Genomic DNA, 21195 nt, shown 5'->3' with positions numbered 1-21195 from the left:
ATAAGGAATAACCACATACTTTCATTTTTCTTCCTTGGGCCTTTCAGTGGAATCTCTGCGGCCTGAATTAATTTCATTTCATTTCATTTTCATTTATTGAAGCCTTAAGGGCCCGTGGGCACTACATAAGGCGGGGGCAAGAACAGTGTGTACAACATGTGGTACCAGCTCAACAAAAACAAAAACAAAAAGCAATGAAACAAAACAAAGCAAAACATTAAAATTAAAACATTAAAATTAAAAACATTAAAGGAGATAGTAACACAGGATCAAATTATTTGATGAAGCCGAATACATCACGTAAGACACAGGTGATTCGCTAATTCAGTGCGGGAAAATTGCTCGATCTGTGCAAGAAGCAATATTATCAGGCAGGGCATTCCATCGGGCTATTGCATCTGGGAAGAATGAAACATTCATAGCTGATGTGCGGCCTTTATTGGGAGCTATGGGATGAGTGTGGTTTAGGCGAGGGGATATTCTTGATGGCGGCTGCAGCAAAGGATGCCTGTTAATAGGGCGGTAGAAAAAGGAATGAAGGAGGCCTAGGCGTGATACGATGCGACGTGATTGGAGACTTGGGAGGGAAAGGGCTCGTTTTAGTGCAGTGACACTACTATCACGCGAGTACTGTGACATGATGAACCGTGCAGCTCGATTTTGAAACGGCTTCTAATTCATTTGTAAGGTATGCTTGTGAAGGGTTCCAGATGGATGAGGCGTATTCAAGCTTTGGGCGTACGTATGTCTGATAAGCTAGTTGTCTGACTTCAGGTGGTGCTGATGTTAGGTTCCGTCGCAGATAACCAAGAGTGCGTGAGGCCTGGGAGCATATTGAATTAATATGAGTGACCCATGATAAGGATGATGTCAGGTGAACGCCAAGGTATTTGTAAGAGGAAGTTCGGGCAATGGCAGTTGAATTAATATGGTATGTGCAGTTAATAGAGGTTTGTTTACGAGAAAAGGACATGAGTTGGCATTTGTCTAGGTTAAGTGGCATGTGCCATTTTTCACACCATGATGCAATTGTGTCTATATTATTTTGTAGCTTAATGGTGTCTTCAGGGGCATGGATGATGTTATAAACGACGCAGTCATCCGCAAAAAGTCAAAGTTTGGTTATTGTGTTAGATGGGAGATCATTTATGTAGATTAGGAATAACAACGGTGATAACCCTGCGCCCTGAGGGACACCTGATGTGACGTCAGTATGCGATGAGCTGCAACAGTTGGCGAATGTAAATTGCACGCGCCCTTTAAGAAAGTGCTCGAGTGCTCGAATGATTTCTCTTAGCAGGCTCTCTGATATTGCAATCAGAAGGTCGGAAGGGTATCCTGCTGCTTGTAAGCGTACCACCTGATTTTGATAGCTGTCTTGCATCGCATGATGGCATGATTTTTCTAGGCCATTTCTTAAACACAACTTTGCGATGCCGCGCTTTACAAGCTTAGAATGTGCAGAAGCGAAAGGCGTGAGGGGCTTCTGGCATCGTGGCTCGTAACGCCAGCACACATGGCTATTTTTGAGGAACATGGCAAGATCTAAAAAACGTAACTTTCCTTCAGAAGGCGTTTCATGCGTCAAAACAAGAGGGTCAAGACAGGTGTGAAAAATTGATAAAACTTTCGAGACCGAGGCCCCTGCGTCAGTAACTGCACATGTCATCAAAACTAAAAAATCATCTACAAACCTAAAAACACGAGCCACGCTTTCGTCGAGTTGACTATCAAGGAGCTTGTCATGGTGCGCGAGATAAATGTCGCTCAGTATCGGAGCTATGCATGAACCAATGCCGACGCCATTGCTCTGGAGGTAAACAGATTCATTCCAAGTGGAAAATGTCGAGTTAAAGTAAAAAGTAAGGAGTTCCAAGAAGCTGCTATTGCTGATGCCTACAGAATTCTGGAAAGCTACCACACCAAAGGAATCAATGCATTCTTCAACGCTTGCCAGCAGTTTCTTTTGCGTAAGGGAATAATATAAATCTTTTATATCGATAGAGACGCCGAAAAGCCTTTCGCTGGGTTATGTTGCAAGAAAGCGATTACTTGGTTAGAACTCTTCACCTGAAAAGGGCCGTCAATGGTTAAGCGGTTCAGCTTGTCTTGCAAAAAATAACGCGACAGACTTTTGTCATGTGCCATCCTCGCTGACTATTGCTCGAAGTGGGCAGTCCAGCTTGTGAGTTTTGGCTGTGAAGAATATCTTTAAGCAAGACCCCTTGCTTTTCTCTATACATTTGGCTAAGAATTCCAAATTCATTTGTGCACACGTTTTCCGTGCTCGGGCTTTTACTTTACTTGGAGCGACATCGCTTCTCTGCCGGAAAGTCGAACTGATAGCATTTTCTGCTTTCGATAAATAGAGCCCTTTTGGCATCACAGCAAAACCTCCCTCTTTACCAGCCTCTAATAGGGTCAGCGAGTTGTTCTTTAAAAACGAAACGGTGAATTTGATTGGAATTCTACACCTGGTAGGTTTACACTTTGCCAAATATCCACTCCATCTGAAACACATCGGTCCACTTCAGGAGCCGCTGCTAGGCTGGAAACTTGTCTCACCATCGCAAGAAGTTCCGGTGCCGATCGCCTGGGTTCCACGGCGAACTTTGGTCCTCGTCTAAGGACGTCTTGTACTTGTTCCGGCAAGGACACTTCACCATAGGTGTGGACCGGACTGAAGCTTTCCTGATGCGTCTTCTTAGTGATGGCTCGAAGCTGCGGCAGCGCGCACTGCCATAAGAATTCCGTAGTCCTCTCTGCCGTCTGAGACCACCGCCGCCATTCAAGCGCACCATGAGCTGAAGATGTGCCGCTGTGTGCTCTCAGGAAGAGCCATTCTCTGTGGAGGCAAAATCACTCGTGAAATCATTGAAGCTCATGAAATCCATAAATTCAAAGATGAATGCGTAAGCGCTGCCTCAATAGCTCTGTCTGATAAAGAACTACGTTTCCTTGATGAGAATAGAAAAACGTGCGCAGCTGGTCTCTTGCCACTGTAGACCTGTGCTCAGGAATTGTCATTTTCGTCAATCTGTTTTGTGTATCTGCCTTTTCATTTGAGATTGGTTGCCACTGTATTTAAGTAGTGAAATTCACCTCAATAAACCTGTTGTAAGATCAGTGCCGTGTCTGTGCACTTGTCACGTCCTTTGTCCTCTGCGCTGCTGAAAAAACCGCTGACGAGTGAAGGCACGGAGGGGACCCAAGGACAGGTTCCTGGTAAATTTTAAAAGTTTTCGAGCAGCCAGCTACGCAGAAGTACGACCCTTTAAGTCACTGAAGACTTACATGAAAGTATAATCGTGACTAATCAATACTCCACACAATGTAATATCAAAACACAAGCGCATCACAACAGTGCTGAAACGGACAGGGAGAGCAGCAGACACGACCCGCTCACGCTTCGCGGCCTGACCAACAGGCGGCGCAGCCAATGCCATGAGCATGGCCTATAGTTTTCATGCGTCTGTGTCAAAGTAGGTGCTATGTAAAATGCGTTCGATCTTTCATCATAGATCCCAGCATGGTGACAATCTTCCTTGTTGAACATGTCTGCTGTACCCCTAAGGTACTTGACTAAGAAGCAAACAAGTGGAGTTTTTTTTTCTCGTAATGCAATGAGAAACAATTTTTAATTGCTACAGTTCTGGCAAGATAGAGACTTGGGACATACTGTGAATAAAACATGTGCATTTGTCAGCAAAATGCTTGGTGTTTGTGCATGGACAGCGTTTCATGGAAAGAAGGAGAGGCAAGAGTAAGCATGTGGAAGTGGTCGACACCCAGCACAGAATGGCCAGGAAGTGGAGATTAGCGGCGTAGCACCCTGTATGACAACTTCCCAAAGCTGGCATTGAGGTCATGCATGCACAACTTTTCCCAGCACTATGTTAGATGCTAACTGCATGGCATATGCTTTAAAGGAGTCCAGACACAAAGTTTTTCGGTGTCAGTTTATTTTTGCCTTGAAAGAGGCCTACGGACCTAGCAATCACTAAAATAAGCGCAAAACACCAGTGCACAGTGCGAAAAATAAATTACAAACCATTTTGTACACAAAGCCTTTGGTCTCAGTCAGCGCCAGCGCTGAAGTGAACAACACCTGAGTTTAGCGACGTCACAATAATTAAAGCAAGTGCACCATGACATCACTCGATGTGGGTGGAAATGGTTTGGTTTATGGGGGTTAAACGTCCCAAAGCAACTCAGGCTCTGAGGGATGTTGTAGTGAAGGGCATCGGAAATTTCCACCACCTGCGTTTCTTTAATGTGCACCAATATTGCGCGGTACACGGGCCTCTAGAATTTCATCTCCATCGAAATTCTACCACCGTGACCGGAATCGAACTCGCATCTTTCAGGTCAGCAGTCAAGCGCCATAACCACTTAGCCGCGGAGACAGCCCAATGTGGGTGGAATGGCGAGAGGTTCATCGGACAGCATTAAAAACAACCATAACTTATGTTCCACTCAAAGCCTGTGCCAGACACTTGCGAGATGGCAACTTCTTACGCCCATGAAAGAAATCGTACCGTAACTACCCCCTCTCTCCTCTCCCACTACCGACCCATCCCACCTTCCTGCCCTCTGTGCAATGCACAGAAGGCAAACCTGACTGATATCCTCGGGATCTGTCCGGCTCCCCCTCCACCCGGCAGGCCGGAGCCACTCCCAACATGGGAGGACTGGGAGACCTCACTACGCTCCACAGATCAGGCATGACAGAAGATCGTCGCCACCTGTGCGGCCAGCGTCATGGACCTTTTAGCCATGAACGTTTGAGTGCGGTGTGGTCGTGCGGGGACCCAGGGGTCCTGGGAGGCCCGAATTCCTCTGCACAATAAAGTCTTTCTTTCTCTCACTCTCATGCCGTTCATTGCGTTTAAAATTTTGTGTCTGCACCCCTTTAAGGACTATAGACACCAAATTTTTTCTTGCGTGTTTTCTTCTTTCAAACGATATCTTAGACATTCGTATACATGAAGCACCCTGTGGTATTTGTGTACGACCGCTAAATAGTTTATAATTGAATTTCTTCTTCAAGCTGTTTCGGTTTCGTCGACCGAAGGACGACTGTGACGTCAAGTTGATGTTTTGGCCACGTGATCAACTGGAAAAACTTTAATATAATCACTGACAGGCTTGTCATTCCATGTTTTGGAACATGCTGGATTAAATGTCGTGGTGAATTGAATATACATATCAGCGATTATATTACAGTTTTTCTAGTAGATCACGCAAACAAAACATCAACTTGACGTCACAGTCGTCGTTCAGTCAATGAAACCGAAACAGCACGAGAGAAGAAATTCAATCAAATTATTTACCGCTTGTAGGAAAATGCCACACGGTAATTCATGTATCCTAATGTCTAACGCATCGTTTGACAGAAGAAAACGTGCAATAAAATTACACTAACTGCCCACTGAAAGAGAAGATACTTTTGCAAGGCAGGAAAGCTACCTAAGGTACAAGATGGTAGGTTCCCAGATTATTTACCTGGATGAGATATGTGCAACGGCAGCAAGCGCAGTGTTGGTGGAAGGACAGAACAGCGAGCGTGTGCTGCTTGTGCCAAGATCAGGACAACCATGGCCTGGAGCAGGCTGCCAGGGAAGGGCCACCGCATCATTGTGATGCACATCAGCAGTGAGAAAGGCCCATCAACGGCTGCCTGCATGTTTCCTGCAGAAAAAAGGGTGAAGACTGCTATGAAGATACGGGTGGCAACCACTTTGAGATGTTTGCACTCATGTGCTCCAGAAGCAGCCAAAAGAAACATCTTAGCGAAAGACAAGCAGTTGTGTCATTCACACCTGGACGAAGCAATGCCGACAACAGTTTTACACAAAGAAGCAGTTCAGCAGTGGCTGACAGAGAGAACACTAATGGAACGCTATGATGCCAGCAATGTGGCTCCTATAAATCATGAAGCTGCCCAAACTGTGTGTTGTCAAATACCATGTAGGTGTCGCTGTGGCGAGGGCTGGCAACGTCAAGCTCTGGTTCCCACCTTATCTTTAACCTATGTAGTTTCTCTGGGTACAAGTTAAGAATGATACCAAGAATGAGCATAAAGATTTATGGCTTCCTTTGGTTGAAGCTCTGCTCAGAAACAAGCCACCAACGGTGACAGCAGAAAAGTGGAGGAGTTGTGCACACCACGCCATGAATAATGCTGAAAAATTCAGAGCAAACTCTGCCAGCGGCCCTCATATTCATTAACACATACGAGTTTTACAAAACATAACTATGTAGCACTTCGGCTCTGGGATGCATCACAATAGTAAACCAGCGCTAACATTTCTTGCACTGCAAATTAAGACTTTACATAACCAAGGTATCAGGCTTCCAAACTTTGGAAGTGGTATGCCAGGTTTAACATCCTCAAGCAACACATGGGCTGTGAAGAACACCACAGTGGACGGCTCCGGATTAATTTAGACCACATGGGGTTCTTCAACGTGCATTGACGTCGCACAGCGCACCATTGCTTTTATGCTTTGCCACCGTCGAAATACTGCCACTGCAGGAGGATTGGGATCGAACCCGCGACCCTGAGATCAGCAGCCGAACGCCAAAGCAACTAAGCCATGTGGTGCGTCCTTCCTAATTTTCATCTAGCTGCTTTTTCTATGGACTGCTTTCCTGTCGCACTAAAGAATACAATACTTGCTTTAACTATTTGCTTAATAATTCTTTAGGCATGCTGTTTTGTCTTCGCTGAGAACGAATAAACAACTGAGGCTCCTCAACCTTCACGCTGTCAGCAGGCGAAGGACACCTGCAGCTGCATTCCTTTAATACAAGCCCATGCATCAGTTTTTGTGGTTATACGCAGGTTGGAGTGGCACTTCAATTCTTATAAATGCCCGACATGAATATGACGACGTCCATACATACACAAGACAGGAACGGCAAACTGCAATACGGGCACTGCCTTTGATAAAAACAACTAGTACTTGTGTGCTGCATTACATTCAGCCATCTCCTGCTTCGCGATACAGCTAACTCATTGTTAGAAGCATACAGAAGCAGTGAGCCAGTCACAACTTGCCTCCGCGTCCCCCGGCTCTGCTTCTCGCATCGACCCTTTTTCCTTTAAAAACGCGCTTACATCGAAAGGTGGGCGACCTGTCACATTTGCAAACAGCGCGCCTGTTTTGTACCTTGCGAGCCACGACGAAGCAAGTACGCATCGAAATGATCTCTGAATGTGGGGGAAGACAGAAATACAAGAAAAGCATTTAACGCTCTCGCGCACAAATTCAATACGACGCAAATTTTTATTTTTCTCGTCGAGCAGCCACGATCTACCGCTGACGCTGATACTGTAGAAGCTTGAGCAAGTTGGTGTGACATGGTTTTTTCAGCAGCGCAGGGGACAAAGGACGTGACAAGTGCACAGACACGGCGCTGAACTTACAACCAGTTTATTGAGGTGATTTTCACTACTTAAATACAGTGGCAACCAATCTCAAATAAAAAGACAGATACACAAAACAGATTGACGAAAATGACAATTCCTGAGCACAGGTCTACAGTGGCACAAGACCTGCTGTGCACGTTTTTCTATTCTCATCATGGAAACGTAGTTCTTTATCAGGCAGAGCTATTGAGGCAACGCTTACGCATTCATCTTTGAATTTATGGATTTCATGAGCTTCAATGATTTCACGAGTGATTTTTGTTGTATTATCTGACAGCACTCGACACTGAGTGAAAACAGGATAACACGGCGGTTTTTTGTTCTTTTTTCTTTCCTCTGTGCAGTCTCTGCAATGAATGCCAAGGTGACGGGAAGCGGTGCCGCTCACGTTGTTGTTGTGTTCCCGGAGCCGGTCGTTGAGGCAACGACCAGTTTGCCCCGTGTAGTGCTTGCCACATGTAAGCGGAAACCTGTACACAACATTGCTGCTACATGGTACAAAACCTTTTTGGTGTTTCTTATCGCAGCCAACCATCCTTTCATTGCTGCTGTTTACAATATGGCAGAGTTTGGAGAGCTTATCGGGCGCAGAAAAAACAACGTTTACATCGGCACGCGCTCCCACCCTTTTCAGATTATGTGAAATGCGGTGTAGATAAGGAATAACCACATACTTTCATTTTTCTTCCTTGGGCCTTTCAGTGGAATCTCTGCGGCCTGAATTAATTTCATTTCATTTCATTTTCATTTATTGAAGCCTTAAGGGCCCGTGGGCACTACATAAGGCGGGGGCAAGAACAGTGTGTACAACATGTGGTACCAGCTCAACAAAAACAAAAACAAAAAGCAATGAAACAAAACAAAGCAAAACATTAAAATTAAAACATTAAAATTAAAAACATTAAAGGAGATAGTAACACAGGATCAAATTATTTGATGAAGCCGAATACATCACGTAAGACACAGGTGATTCGCTAATTCAGTGCGGGAAAATTGCTCGATCTGTGCAAGAAGCAATATTATCAGGCAGGGCATTCCATCGGGCTATTGCATCTGGGAAGAATGAAACATTCATAGCTGATGTGCGGCCTTTATTGGGAGCTATGGGATGAGTGTGGTTTAGGCGAGGGGATATTCTTGATGGCGGCTGCAGCAAAGGATGCCTGTTAATAGGGCGGTAGAAAAAGGAATGAAGGAGGCCTAGGCGTGATACGATGCGACGTGATTGGAGACTTGGGAGGGAAAGGGCTCGTTTTAGTGCAGTGACACTACTATCACGCGAGTACTGTGACATGATGAACCGTGCAGCTCGATTTTGAAACGGCTTCTAATTCATTTGTAAGGTATGCTTGTGAAGGGTTCCAGATGGATGAGGCGTATTCAAGCTTTGGGCGTACGTATGTCTGATAAGCTAGTTGTCTGACTTCAGGTGGTGCTGATGTTAGGTTCCGTCGCAGATAACCAAGAGTGCGTGAGGCCTGGGAGCATATTGAATTAATATGAGTGACCCATGATAAGGATGATGTCAGGTGAACGCCAAGGTATTTGTAAGAGGAAGTTCGGGCAATGGCAGTTGAATTAATATGGTATGTGCAGTTAATAGAGGTTTGTTTACGAGAAAAGGACATGAGTTGGCATTTGTCTAGGTTAAGTGGCATGTGCCATTTTTCACACCATGATGCAATTGTGTCTATATTATTTTGTAGCTTAATGGTGTCTTCAGGGGCATGGATGATGTTATAAACGACGCAGTCATCCGCAAAAAGTCAAAGTTTGGTTATTGTGTTAGATGGGAGATCATTTATGTAGATTAAGAATAACAACGGTGATAACCCTGCGCCCTGAGGGACACCTGATGTGACGTCAGTATGCGATGAGCTGCAACAGTTGGCGAATGTAAATTGCACGCGCCCTTTAAGAAAGTGCTCGAGTGCTCGAATGATTTCTCTTAGCAGGCTCTCTGATATTGCAATCAGAAGGTCGGAAGGGTATCCTGCTGCTTGTAAGCGTACCACCTGATTTTGATAGCTGTCTTGCATCGCATGATGGCATGATTTTTCTAGGGCATTTCTTAAACACAACTTTGCGATGCCGCGCTTTACAAGCTTAGAATGTGCAGAAGCGAAAGGCGTGAGGGGCTTCTGGCATCGTGGCTCGTAACGCCAGCACACATGGCTATTTTTGAGGAACATGGCAAGATCTAAAAAACGTAACTTTCCTTCAGAAGGCGTTTCATGCGTCAAAACAAGAGGGTCAAGACAGGTGTGAAAAATTGATAAAACTTTCGAGACCGAGGCCCCTGCGTCAGTAACTGCACATGTCATCAAAACTAAAAAATCATCTACAAACCTAAAAACACGAGCCACGCTTTCGTCGAGTTGACTATCAAGGAGCTTGTCATGGTGCGCGAGATAAATGTCGCTCAGTATCGGAGCTATGCATGAACCAATGCCGACGCCATTGCTCTGGAGGTAAACAGATTCATTCCAAGTGGAAAATGTCGAGTTAAAGTAAAAAGTAAGGAGTTCCAAGAAGCTGCTATTGCTGATGCCTACAGAATTCTGGAAAGCTACCACACCAAAGGAATCAATGCATTCTTCAACGCTTGCCAGCAGTTTCTTTTGCGTAAGGGAATAATATAAATCTTTTATATCGATAGAGACGCCGAAAAGCCTTTCGCTGGGTTATGTTGCAAGAAAGCGATTACTTGGTTAGAACTCTTCACCTGAAAAGGGCCGTCAATGGTTAAGCGGTTCAGCTTGTCTTGCAAAAAATAACGCGACAGACTTTTGTCATGTGCCATCCTCGCTGACTATTGCTCGAAGTGGGCAGTCCAGCTTGTGAGTTTTGGCTGTGAAGAATATCTTTAAGCAAGACCCCTTGCTTTTCTCTATACATTTGGCTAAGAATTCCAAATTCATTTGTGCACACGTTTTCCGTGCTCGGGCTTTTACTTTACTTAGAGCGACATCGCTTCTCTGCCGGAAAGTCGAACTGATAGCATTTTCTGCTTTCGATAAATAGAGCCCTTTTGGCATCACAGCAAAACCTCCCTCTTTACCAGCCTCTAATAGGGTCAGCGAGTTGTTCTTTAAAAACGAAACGGTGAATTTGATTGGAATTCTACACCTGGTAGGTTTACACTTTGCCAAATATCCACTCCATCTGAAACACATCGGTCCACTTCAGGAGCCGCTGCTAGGCTGGAAACTTGTCTCACCATCGCAAGAAGTTCCGGTGCCGATCGCCTGGGTTCCACGGCGAACTTTGGTCCTCGTCTAAGGACGTCTTGTACTTGTTCCGGCAAGGACACTTCACCATAGGTGTGGACCGGACTGAAGCTTTCCTGATGCGTCTTCTTAGTGATGGCTCGAAGCTGCGGCAGCGCGCACTGCCATAAGAATTCCGTAGTCCTCTCTGCCGTCTGAGACCACCGCAGCCATTCAAGCGCACCATGAGCTGAAGATGTGCCGCTGTGTGCTCTCAGGAAGAGCCATTCTATGTGGAGGCAAAATCACTCGTGAAATCATTGAAGCTCATGAAATCCATAAATTCAAAGATGAATGCGTAAGCGCTGCCTCAATAGCTCTGTCTGATAAAGAACTACGTTTCCTTGATGAGAATAGAAAAACGTGCGCAGCTGGTCTCTTGCCACTGTAGACCTGTGCTCAGGAATTGTCATTTTCGTCAATCTGTTTTGTGTATCTGCCTTTTCATTTGAGATTGGTTGCCACTGTATTTAAGTAGTGAAATTCACCTCAATAAACCTGTTGTAAGATCAGTGCCGTGTCTGTGCACTTGTCACGTCCTTTGTCCTCTGCGCTGCTGAAAAAACCGCTGACGAGTGAAGGCACGGAGGGGACCCAAGGACAGGTTCCTGGTAAATTTTAAAAGTTTTCGAGCAGCCAGCTACGCAGAAGTACGACCCTTTAAGTCACTGAAGACTTACATGAAAGTATAATCGTGACTAATCAATACTCCACACAATGTAATATCAAAACACAAGCGCATCACAACAGCGCTGAAACGGACAGGGAGAGCAGCAGACACGACCCGCTCACGCTTCGCGGCCTGACCAACAGGCGGCGCAGCCAATGCCATGAGCATGGCCTATAGTTTTCATGCGTCTGTGTCAAAGTAGGTGCTATGTAAAATGCGTTCGATCTTTCATCATAGATCCCAGCATGGTGACAATCTTCCTTGTTGAACATGTCTGCTGTACCCCTAAGGTACTTGACTAAGAAGCAAACAAGTGGAGTTTTTTTTCTCGTAATGCAATGAGAAACAATTTTTAATTGCTACAGTTCTGGCAAGATAGAGACTTGGGACATACTGTGAATAAAACATGTGCATTTGTCAGCAAAATGCTTGGTGTTTGTGCATGGACAGCGTTTCATGGAAAGAAGGAGAGGCAAGAGTAAGCATGTGGAAGTGGTCGACACCCAGCACAGAATGGCCAGGAAGTGGAGATTAGCGGCGTAGCACCCTGTATGACAACTTCCCAAAGCTGGCATTGAGGTCATGCATGCACAACTTTTCCCAGCACTATGTTAGATGCTAACTGCATGGCATATGCTTTAAAGGAGTCCAGACACAAAGTTTTTCGGTGTCAGTTTATTTTTGCCTTGAAAGAGGCCTACGGACCTAGCAATCACTAAAATAAGCGCAAAACACCAGTGCACAGTGCGAAAAATAAATTACAAACCATTTTGTACACAAAGCCTTTGGTCTCAGTCAGCGCCAGCGCTGAAGTGAACAACACCTGAGTTTAGCGACGTCACAATAATTAAAGCAAGTGCACCATGACATCACTCGATGTGGGTGGAAATGGTTTGGTTTATGGGGGTTAAACGTCCCAAAGCAACTCAGGCTCTGAGGGATGTTGTAGTGAAGGGCATCGGAAATTTCCACCACCTGCGTTTCTTTAATGTGCACCAATATTGCGCGGTACACGGGCCTCTAGAATTTCATCTCCATCGAAATTCTACCACCGTGACCGGAATCGAACTCGCATCTTTCAGGTCAGCAGTCAAGCGCCATAACCACTTAGCCGCGTAGACAGCCCAATGTGGGTGGAATGGCGAGAGGTTCATCGGACAGCATTAAAAACAACCATAACTTATGTTCCACTCAAAGCCTGTGCCAGACACTTGCGAGATGGCAACTTCTTACGCCCATGAAAGAAATCGTACCGTAACTACCCCCTCTCTCCTCTCCCACTACCGACCCATCCCACCTTCCTGCCCTCTGTGCAATGCACAGAAGGCAAACCTGACTGATATCCTCGGGATCTGTCCGGCTCCCCCTCCACCCGGCAGGCCGGAGCCACTCCCAACATGGGAGGACTGGGAGACCTCACTACGCTCCACAGATCAGGCATGACAGAAGATCGTCGCCACCTGTGCGGCCAGCGTCATGGACCTTTTAGCCATGAACGTTTGAGTGCGGTGTGGTCGTGCGGGGACCCAGGGGTCCTGGGAGGCCCGAATTCCTCTGCACAATAAAGTCTTTCTTTCTCTCACTCTCATGCCGTTCATTGCGTTTAAAATTTTGTGTCTGCACCCCTTTAAGGACTATAGACACCAAATTTTTTCTTGCGTGTTTTCTTCTTTCAAACGATATCTTAGACATTCGTATACATGAAGCACCCTGTGGTATTTGTGTACGACCGCTAAATAGTTTATAATTGAATTTCTTCTTCAAGCTGTTTCGGTTTCGTCGACCGAAGGACGACTGTGACGTCAAGTTGATGTTTTGGCCACGTGATCAACTGGAAAAACTTTAATATAATCACTGACAGGCTTGTCATTCCATGTTTTGGAACATGCTGGATTAAATGTCGTGGTGAATTGAATATACATATCAGCGATTATATTACAGTTTTTCTAGTAGATCACGCAAACAAAACATCAACTTGACGTCACAGTCGTCGTTCAGTCAATGAAACCGAAACAGCACGAGAGAAGAAATTCAATCAAATTATTTACCGCTTGTAGGAAAATGCCACACGGTAATTCATGTATCCTAATGTCTAACGCATCGTTTGACAGAAGAAAACGTGCAATAAAATTACACTAACTGCCCACTGAAAGAGAAGATACTTTTGCAAGGCAGGAAAGCTACCTAAGGTACAAGATGGTAGGTTCCCAGATTATTTACCTGGATGAGATATGTGCAACGGCAGCAAGCGCAGTGTTGGTGGAAGGACAGAACAGCGAGCGTGTGCTGCTTGTGCCAAGATCAGGACAACCATGGCCTGGAGCAGGCTGCCAGGGAAGGGCCACCGCATCATTGTGATGCACATCAGCAGTGAGAAAGGCCCATCAACGGCTGCCTGCATGTTTCCTGCAGAAAAAAGGGTGAAGACTGCTATGAAGATACGGGTGGCAACCACTTTGAGATGTTTGCACTCATGTGCTCCAGAAGCAGCCAAAAGAAACATCTTAGCGAAAGACAAGCAGTTGTGTCATTTACACCTGGACGAAGCAATGCCGACAACAGTTTTACACAAAGAAGCAGTTCAGCAGTGGCTGACAGAGAGAACTCTAATGGAACGCTATGATGCCAGCAATGTGGCTCCTATAAATCATGAAGCTGCCCAAACTGTGTGTTGTCAAATACCATGTAGGTGTCGCTGTGGCGAGGGCTGGCAACGTCAAGCTCTGGTTCCCACCTTATCTTTAACCTATGTAGTTTCTCTGGGTACAAGTTAAGAATGATACCAAGAATGAGCATAAAGATTTATGGCTTCCTTTGGTTGAAGCTCTGCTCAGAAACAAGCCACCAACGGTGACAGCAGAAAAGTGGAGGAGTTGTGCACACCACGCCATGAATAATGCTGAAAAATTCAGAGCAAACTCTGCCAGCGGCCCTCATATTCATTAACACATACGAGTTTTACAAAACATAACTATGTAGCACTTCGGCTCTGGGATGCATCACAATAGTAAACCAGCGCTAACATTTCTTGCACTGCAAATTAAGACTTTACATAACCAAGGTATCAGGCTTCCAAACTTTGGAAGTGGTATGCCAGGTTTAACATCCTCAAGCAACACATGGGCTGTGAAGAACACCACAGTGGACGGCTCCGGATTAATTTAGACCACATGGGGTTCTTCAACGTGCATTGACGTCGCACAGCGCACCATTGCTTTTATGCTTTGCCACCGTCGAAATACTGCCACTGCAGGAGGATTGGGATCGAACCCGCGACCCTGAGATCAGCAGCCGAACGCCAAAGCAACTAAGCCATGTGGTGCGTCCTTCCTAATTTTCATCTAGCTGCTTTTTCTATGGACTGCTTTCCTGTCGCACTAAAGAATACAATACTTGCTTTAACTATTTGCTTAATAATTCTTTAGGCATGCTGTTTTGTCTTCGCTGAGAACGAATAAACAACTGAGGCTCCTCAACCTTCACGCTGTCAGCAGGCGAAGGACACCTGCAGCTGCATTCCTTTAATACAAGCCCATGCATCAGTTTTTGTGGTTATACGCAGGTTGGAGTGGCACTTCAATTCTTATAAATGCCCGACATGAATATGACGACGTCCATACATACACAAGACAGGAACGGCAAACTGCAATACGGGCACTGCCTTTGATAAAAACAACTAGTACTTGTGTGCTGCATTACATTCAGCCATCTCCTGCTTCGCGATACAGCTAACTCATTGTTAGAAGCATACAGAAGCAGTGAGCCAGTCACAACTTGCCTCCGCGTCCCCCGGCTCTGCTTCTCGCATCGACCCTTTTTCCTTTAAAAACGCGCTTACATCGAAAGGTGGGCGACCTGTCACATTTGCAAACAGCGCGCCTGTTTTGTACCTTGCGAGCCACGACGAAGCAAGTACGCATCGAAATGATCTCTGAATGTGGGGGAAGACAGAAATACAAGAAAAGCATTTAACGCTCTCGCGCACAAATTCAATACGACGCAAATTTTTATTTTTCTCGTCGAGCAGCCACGATCTACCGCTGACGCTGATACTGTAGAAGCTTGAGCAAGTTGGTGTGACATGGTTTTTTCAGCAGCGCAGGGGACAAAGGACGTGACAAGTGCACAGACACGGCGCTGAACTTACAACCAGTTTATTGAGGTGATTTTCACTACTTAAATACAGTGGCAACCAATCTCAAATAAAAAGACAGATACACAAAACAGATTGACGAAAATGACAATTCCTGAGCACAGGTCTACAGTGGCACAAGACCTGCTGTGCACGTTTTTCTATTCTCATCATGGAAACGTAGTTCTTTATCAGGCAGAGCTATTGAGGCAACGCTTACGCATTCATCTTTGAATTTATGGATTTCATGAGCTTCAATGATTTCACGAGTGATTTTTGTTGTATTATCTGACAGCACTCGACACTGAGTGAAAACAGGATAACACGGCGGTTTTTTGTTCTTTTTTCTTTCCTCTGTGCAGTCTCTGCAATGAATGCCAAGGTGACGGGAAGCGGTGCCGCTCACGTTGTTGTTGTGTTCCCGGAGCCGGTCGTTGAGGCAACGACCAGTTTGCCCCGTGTAGTGCTTGCCACATGTAAGCGGAAACCTGTACACAACATTGCTGCTACATGGTACAAAACCTTTTTGGTGTTTCTTATCGCAGCCAACCATCCTTTCATTGCTGCTGTTTACAATATGGCAGAGTTTGGAGAGCTTATCGGGCGCAGAAAAAACAACGTTTACATCGGCACGCGCTCCCACCCTTTTCAGATTATGTGAAATGCGGTGTAGATAAGGAATAACCACATACTTTCATTTTTCTTCCTTGGGCCTTTCAGTGGAATCTCTGCGGCCTGAATTAACTTCATTTCATTTCATTTTCATTTATTGAAGCCTTAAGGGCCCGTGGGCATTACATAAGGCGGGGGCAAGAACAGTGTGTACAACATATGGTACCAGCTCAACAAAAACAAAAACAAAAAGCAATGAAACAAAACAAAGCAAAACATTAAAATTAAAACATTAAAATTAAAAACATTAAAGGAGATAGTAACACAGGATCAAATTATTTGATGAAGCCGAATACATCACGTAAGACACAGGTGATTCGCTAATTCAGTGCGGGAAAATTGCTCGATCTGTGCAAGAAGCAATATTATCAGGCAGGGCATTCCATCGGGCTATTGCATCTGGGAAGAATGAAACATTCATAGCTGATGTGCGGCCTTTATTGGGAGCTATGGGATGAGTGTGGTTTAGGCGAGGGGATATTCTTGATGGCGGCTGCAGCAAAGGATGCCTGTTAATAGGGCGGTAGAAAAAGGAATGAAGGAGGCCTAGGCGTGATACGATGCGACGTGATTGGAGACTTGGGAGGGAAAGGGCTCGTTTTAGTGCAGTGACACTACTATCACGCGAGTACTGTGACATGATGAACCGTGCAGCTCGATTTTGAAACGGCTTCTAATTCATTTGTAAGGTATGCTTGTGAAGGGTTCCAGATGGATGAGGCGTATTCAAGCTTTGGGCGTACGTATGTCTGATAAGCTAGTTGTCTGACTTCAGGTGGTGCTGATGTTAGGTTCCGTCGCAGATAACCAAGAGTGCGTGAGGCCTGGGAGCATATTGAATTAATATGAGTGACCCATGATAAGGATGATGTCAGGTGAACGCCAAGGTATTTGTAAGAGGAAGTTCGGGCAATGGCAGTTGAATTAATATGGTATGTGCAGTTAATAGAGGTTTGTTTACGAGAAAAGGACATGAGTTGGCATTTGTCTAGGTTAAGTGGCATGTGCCATTTTTCACACCATGATGCAATTGTGTCTATATTATTTTGTAGCTTAATGGTGTCTTCAGGGGCATGGATGATGTTATAAACGACGCAGTCATCCGCAAAAAGTCAAAGTTTGGTTATTGTGTTAGATGGGAGATCATTTATGTAGATTAAGAATAACAACGGTGATAACCCTGCGCCCTGAGGGACACCTGATGTGACGTCAGTATGCGATGAGCTGCAACAGTTGGCGAATGTAAATTGCACGCGCCCTTTAAGAAAGTGCTCGAGTGCTCGAATGATTTCTCTTAGCAGGCTCTCTGATATTGCAATCAGAAGGTCGGAAGGGTATCCTGCTGCTTGTAAGCGTACCACCTGATTTTGATAGCTGTCTTGCATCGCATGATGGCATGATTTTTCTAGGGCATTTCTTAAACACAACTTTGCGATGCCGCGCTTTACAAGCTTAGAATGTGCAGAAGCGAAAGGCGTGAGGGGCTTCTGGCATCGTGGCTCGTAACGCCAGCACACATGGCTATTTTTGAGGAACATGGCAAGATCTAAAAAACGTAACTTTCCTTCAGAAGGCGTTTCATGCGTCAAAACAAGAGGGTCAAGACAGGTGTGAAAAATTGATAAAACTTTCGAGACCGAGGCCCCTGCGTCAGTAACTGCACATGTCATCAAAACTAAAAAATCATCTACAAACCTAAAAACACGAGCCACGCTTTCGTCGAGTTGACTATCAAGGAGCTTGTCATGGTGCGCGAGATAAATGTCGCTCAGTATCGGAGCTATGCATGAACCAATGCCGACGCCATTGCTCTGGAGGTAAACAGATTCATTCCAAGTGGAAAATGTCGAGTTAAAGTAAAAAGTAAGGAGTTCCAAGAAGTTGCTATTGCTGATGCCTACAGAATTCTGGAAAGCTACCACACCAAAGGAATCAATGCATTCTTCAACGCTTGCCAGCAGTTTCTTTTGCGTAAGGGAATAATATAAATCTTTTATATCGATAGAGACGCCGAAAAGCCTTTCGCTGGGTTATGTTGCAAGAAAGCGATTACTTGGTTAGAACTCTTCACCTGAAAAGGGCCGTCAATGGTTAAGCGGTTCAGCTTGTCTTGCAAAAAATAACGCGACAGACTTTTGTCATGTGCCATCCTCGCTGACTATTGCTCGAAGTGGGCAGTCCAGCTTGTGAGTTTTGGCTGTGAAGAATATCTTTAAGCAAGACCCCTTGCTTTTCTCTATACATTTGGCTAAGAATTCCAAATTCATTTGTGCACACGTTTTCCGTGCTCGGGCTTTTACTTTACTTAGAGCGACATCGCTTCTCTGCCGGAAAGTCGAACTGATAGCATTTTCTGCTTTCGATAAATAGAGCCCTTTTGGCATCACAGCAAAACCTCCCTCTTTACCAGCCTCTAATAGGGTCAGCGAGTTGTTCTTTAAAAACGAAACGGTGAATTTGATTGGAATTCTACACCTGGTAGGTTTACACTTTGCCAAATATCCACTCCATCTGAAACACATCGGTCCACTTCAGGAGCCGCTGCTAGGCTGGAAACTTGTCTCACCATCGCAAGAAGTTCCGGTGCCGATCGCCTGGGTTCCACGGCGAACTTTGGTCCTCGTCTAAGGACGTCTTGTACTTGTTCCGGCAAGGACACTTCACCATAGGTGTGGACCGGACTGAAGCTTTCCTGATGCGTCTTCTTAGTGATGGCTCGAAGCTGCGGCAGCGCGCACTGCCATAAGAATTCCGTAGTCCTCTCTGCCGTCTGAGACCACCGCAGCCATTCAAGCGCACCATGAGCTGAAGATGTGCCGCTGTGTGCTCTCAGGAAGAGCCATTCTATGTGGAGGCAAAATCACTCGTGAAATCATTGAAGCTCATGAAATCCATAAATTCAAAGATGAATGCGTAAGCGCTGCCTCAATAGCTCTGTCTGATAAAGAACTACGTTTCCTTGATGAGAATAGAAAAACGTGCGCAGCTGGTCTCTTGCCACTGTAGACCTGTGCTCAGGAATTGTCATTTTCGTCAATCTGTTTTGTGTATCTGCCTTTTCATTTGAGATTGGTTGCCACTGTATTTAAGTAGTGAAATTCACCTCAATAAACCTGTTGTAAGATCAGTGCCGTGTCTGTGCACTTGTCACGTCCTTTGTCCCCTGCGCTGCTGAAAAAACCGCTGACGAGTGAAGGCACGGAGGGGACCCAAGGACATGTTCCTGGTAAATTTTAAAAGTTTTCGAGCAGCCAGCTACGCAGAAGTACGACCCTTTAAGTCACTGAAGACTTACATGAAAGTATATTCGTGACTAATCAATACTCCACACAATGTAATATCAAAACACAAGCGCATCACAACAGCGCTGAAACGGACAGGGAGAGCAGCAGACGCGACCCGCTCACGCTTCGCGGCCTGACCAACAGGCGGCGCAGCCAATGCCATGAGCATGGCCTATAGTTTTCACGCGTCTGTGTCAAAGTAGGTGCTATGTAAAATGCGTTCGATCTTTCATCATAGATCCCAGCATGGTGACAATCTTCCTTGTTGAACATGTCTGCTGTACCCCTAAGGTACTTGACTAAGAAGCAAACAAGTGGAGTTTTTTTTCTCGTAATGCAATGAGAAACAATTTTTAATTGCTACAGTTCTGGCAAGATAGAGACTTGGGACATACTGTGAATAAAACATGTGCATTTGTCAGCAAAATGCTTGGTGTTTGTGCATGGACAGCGTTTCATGGAAAGAAGGAGAGGCAAGAGTAAGCATGTGGAAGTGGTCGACACCCAGCACAGAATGGCCAGGAAGTGGAGATTAGCGGCGTAGCACCCTGTATGACAACTTCCCAAAGCTGGCATTGAGGTCATGCATGCACAACTTTTCCCAGCACTATGTTAGATGCTATCTGCATGGCATATGCTTTAAAGGAGTCCAGACACAAAGTTTTTCGGTGTCAGTTTATTTGCCTTGAAAGAGGCCTACGGACCTAGCAATCACTAAAATAAGCGCAAAACACCAGTGCACAGTGCGAAAAATAAATTACAAACCATTTTGTACACAAAGCCTTTGGTCTCAGTCAGCGCCAGCGCTGAAGTGAACAACACCTGAGTTTAGCGACGTCACAATAATTAAAGCAAGTGCACCATGACATCACTCGATGTGGGTGGAAATGGTTTGGTTTATGGGGGTTAAACGTCCCAAAGCAACTCAGGCTCTGAGGGATGTTGTGGTGAAGGGCATCGGAAATTTCCACCACCTGCGTTTCTTTAATGTGCACCAATATTGCGCGGTACACGGGCCTCTAGAATTTCATCTCCATCGAAATTCTACCACCGTGACCGGAATCGAACTCGCATCTTTCAGGTCAGCAGTCAAGCGCCATAACCACTTAGCCGCGGAGACAGCCCAATGCGGGTGGAATGGCGAGAGGTTCATCGGACAGCATTAAAAACAACCATAACTTATGTTCCACTCAAAGCCTGTGCCAGACACTTGCGAGATGGCAACTTCTTACGCCCATGAAAGAAATCGTACCGTAACTACCCCCTCTCTCCTCTCCCACTACCGACCCATCCCACCTTCCTGCCCTCTGTGCAATGCACAGAAGGCAAACCTGACTGATATCCTCGGGATCTGTCCGGCTCCCCCTCCACCCGGCAGGCCGGAGCCACTCCCAACATGGGAGGACTGGGAGACCTCACTACGCTCCACAGATCAGGCATGACAGAAGATCGTCGCCACCTGTGCGGCCAGCGTCATGGACCTTTTAGCCATGAACGTTTGAGTGCGGTGTGGTCGTGCGGGGACCCAGGGGTCCTGGGAGGCCCGAATTCCTCTGCACAATAAAGTCTTTCTTTCTCTCACTCTCATGCCGTTCATTGCGTTTAAAATTTTGTGTCTGCACCCCTTTAAGGACTATAGACACCAAATTTTTTCTTGCGTGTTTTCTTCTTTCAAACGATATCTTAGACATTCGTATACATGAAGCACCCTGTGGTATTTGTGTACGACCGCT

General features: G+C 45.6%; 1 protein-coding gene across 1 annotated transcript in view; it reads right to left on the bottom strand.

Moving 5' to 3' along the window:
- LOC144112636 (uncharacterized) overlaps window positions 1-21195 on the bottom strand; it is a 70380-nt gene that overhangs the window by 40426 nt on the left and 8759 nt on the right. The window contains exons 4-8 of the mRNA XM_077645435.1: window positions 18745-19022; window positions 13595-13780; window positions 10656-10933; window positions 5506-5691; window positions 2566-2845 (exon numbers count right to left, since the gene is read on the bottom strand). Of these exons, the coding sequence (XP_077501561.1) occupies window positions 13739-13780; window positions 18745-19022 (320 nt within the window). The 3' untranslated portion in view covers window positions 2566-2845; window positions 5506-5691; window positions 10656-10933; window positions 13595-13738. The remainder of the gene's footprint in view (window positions 1-2565; window positions 2846-5505; window positions 5692-10655; window positions 10934-13594; window positions 13781-18744; window positions 19023-21195) is intronic.

This window comes from Amblyomma americanum, chromosome 1, assembly GCF_052857255.1.
Source record: "Amblyomma americanum isolate KBUSLIRL-KWMA chromosome 1, ASM5285725v1, whole genome shotgun sequence".
NCBI lineage: Eukaryota > Metazoa > Arthropoda > Arachnida > Ixodida > Ixodidae > Amblyomma > Amblyomma americanum.
The sequence above is the reverse complement of the archived record's forward strand: the minus strand, read 5'-3'. Positions and strand labels throughout refer to the sequence as shown.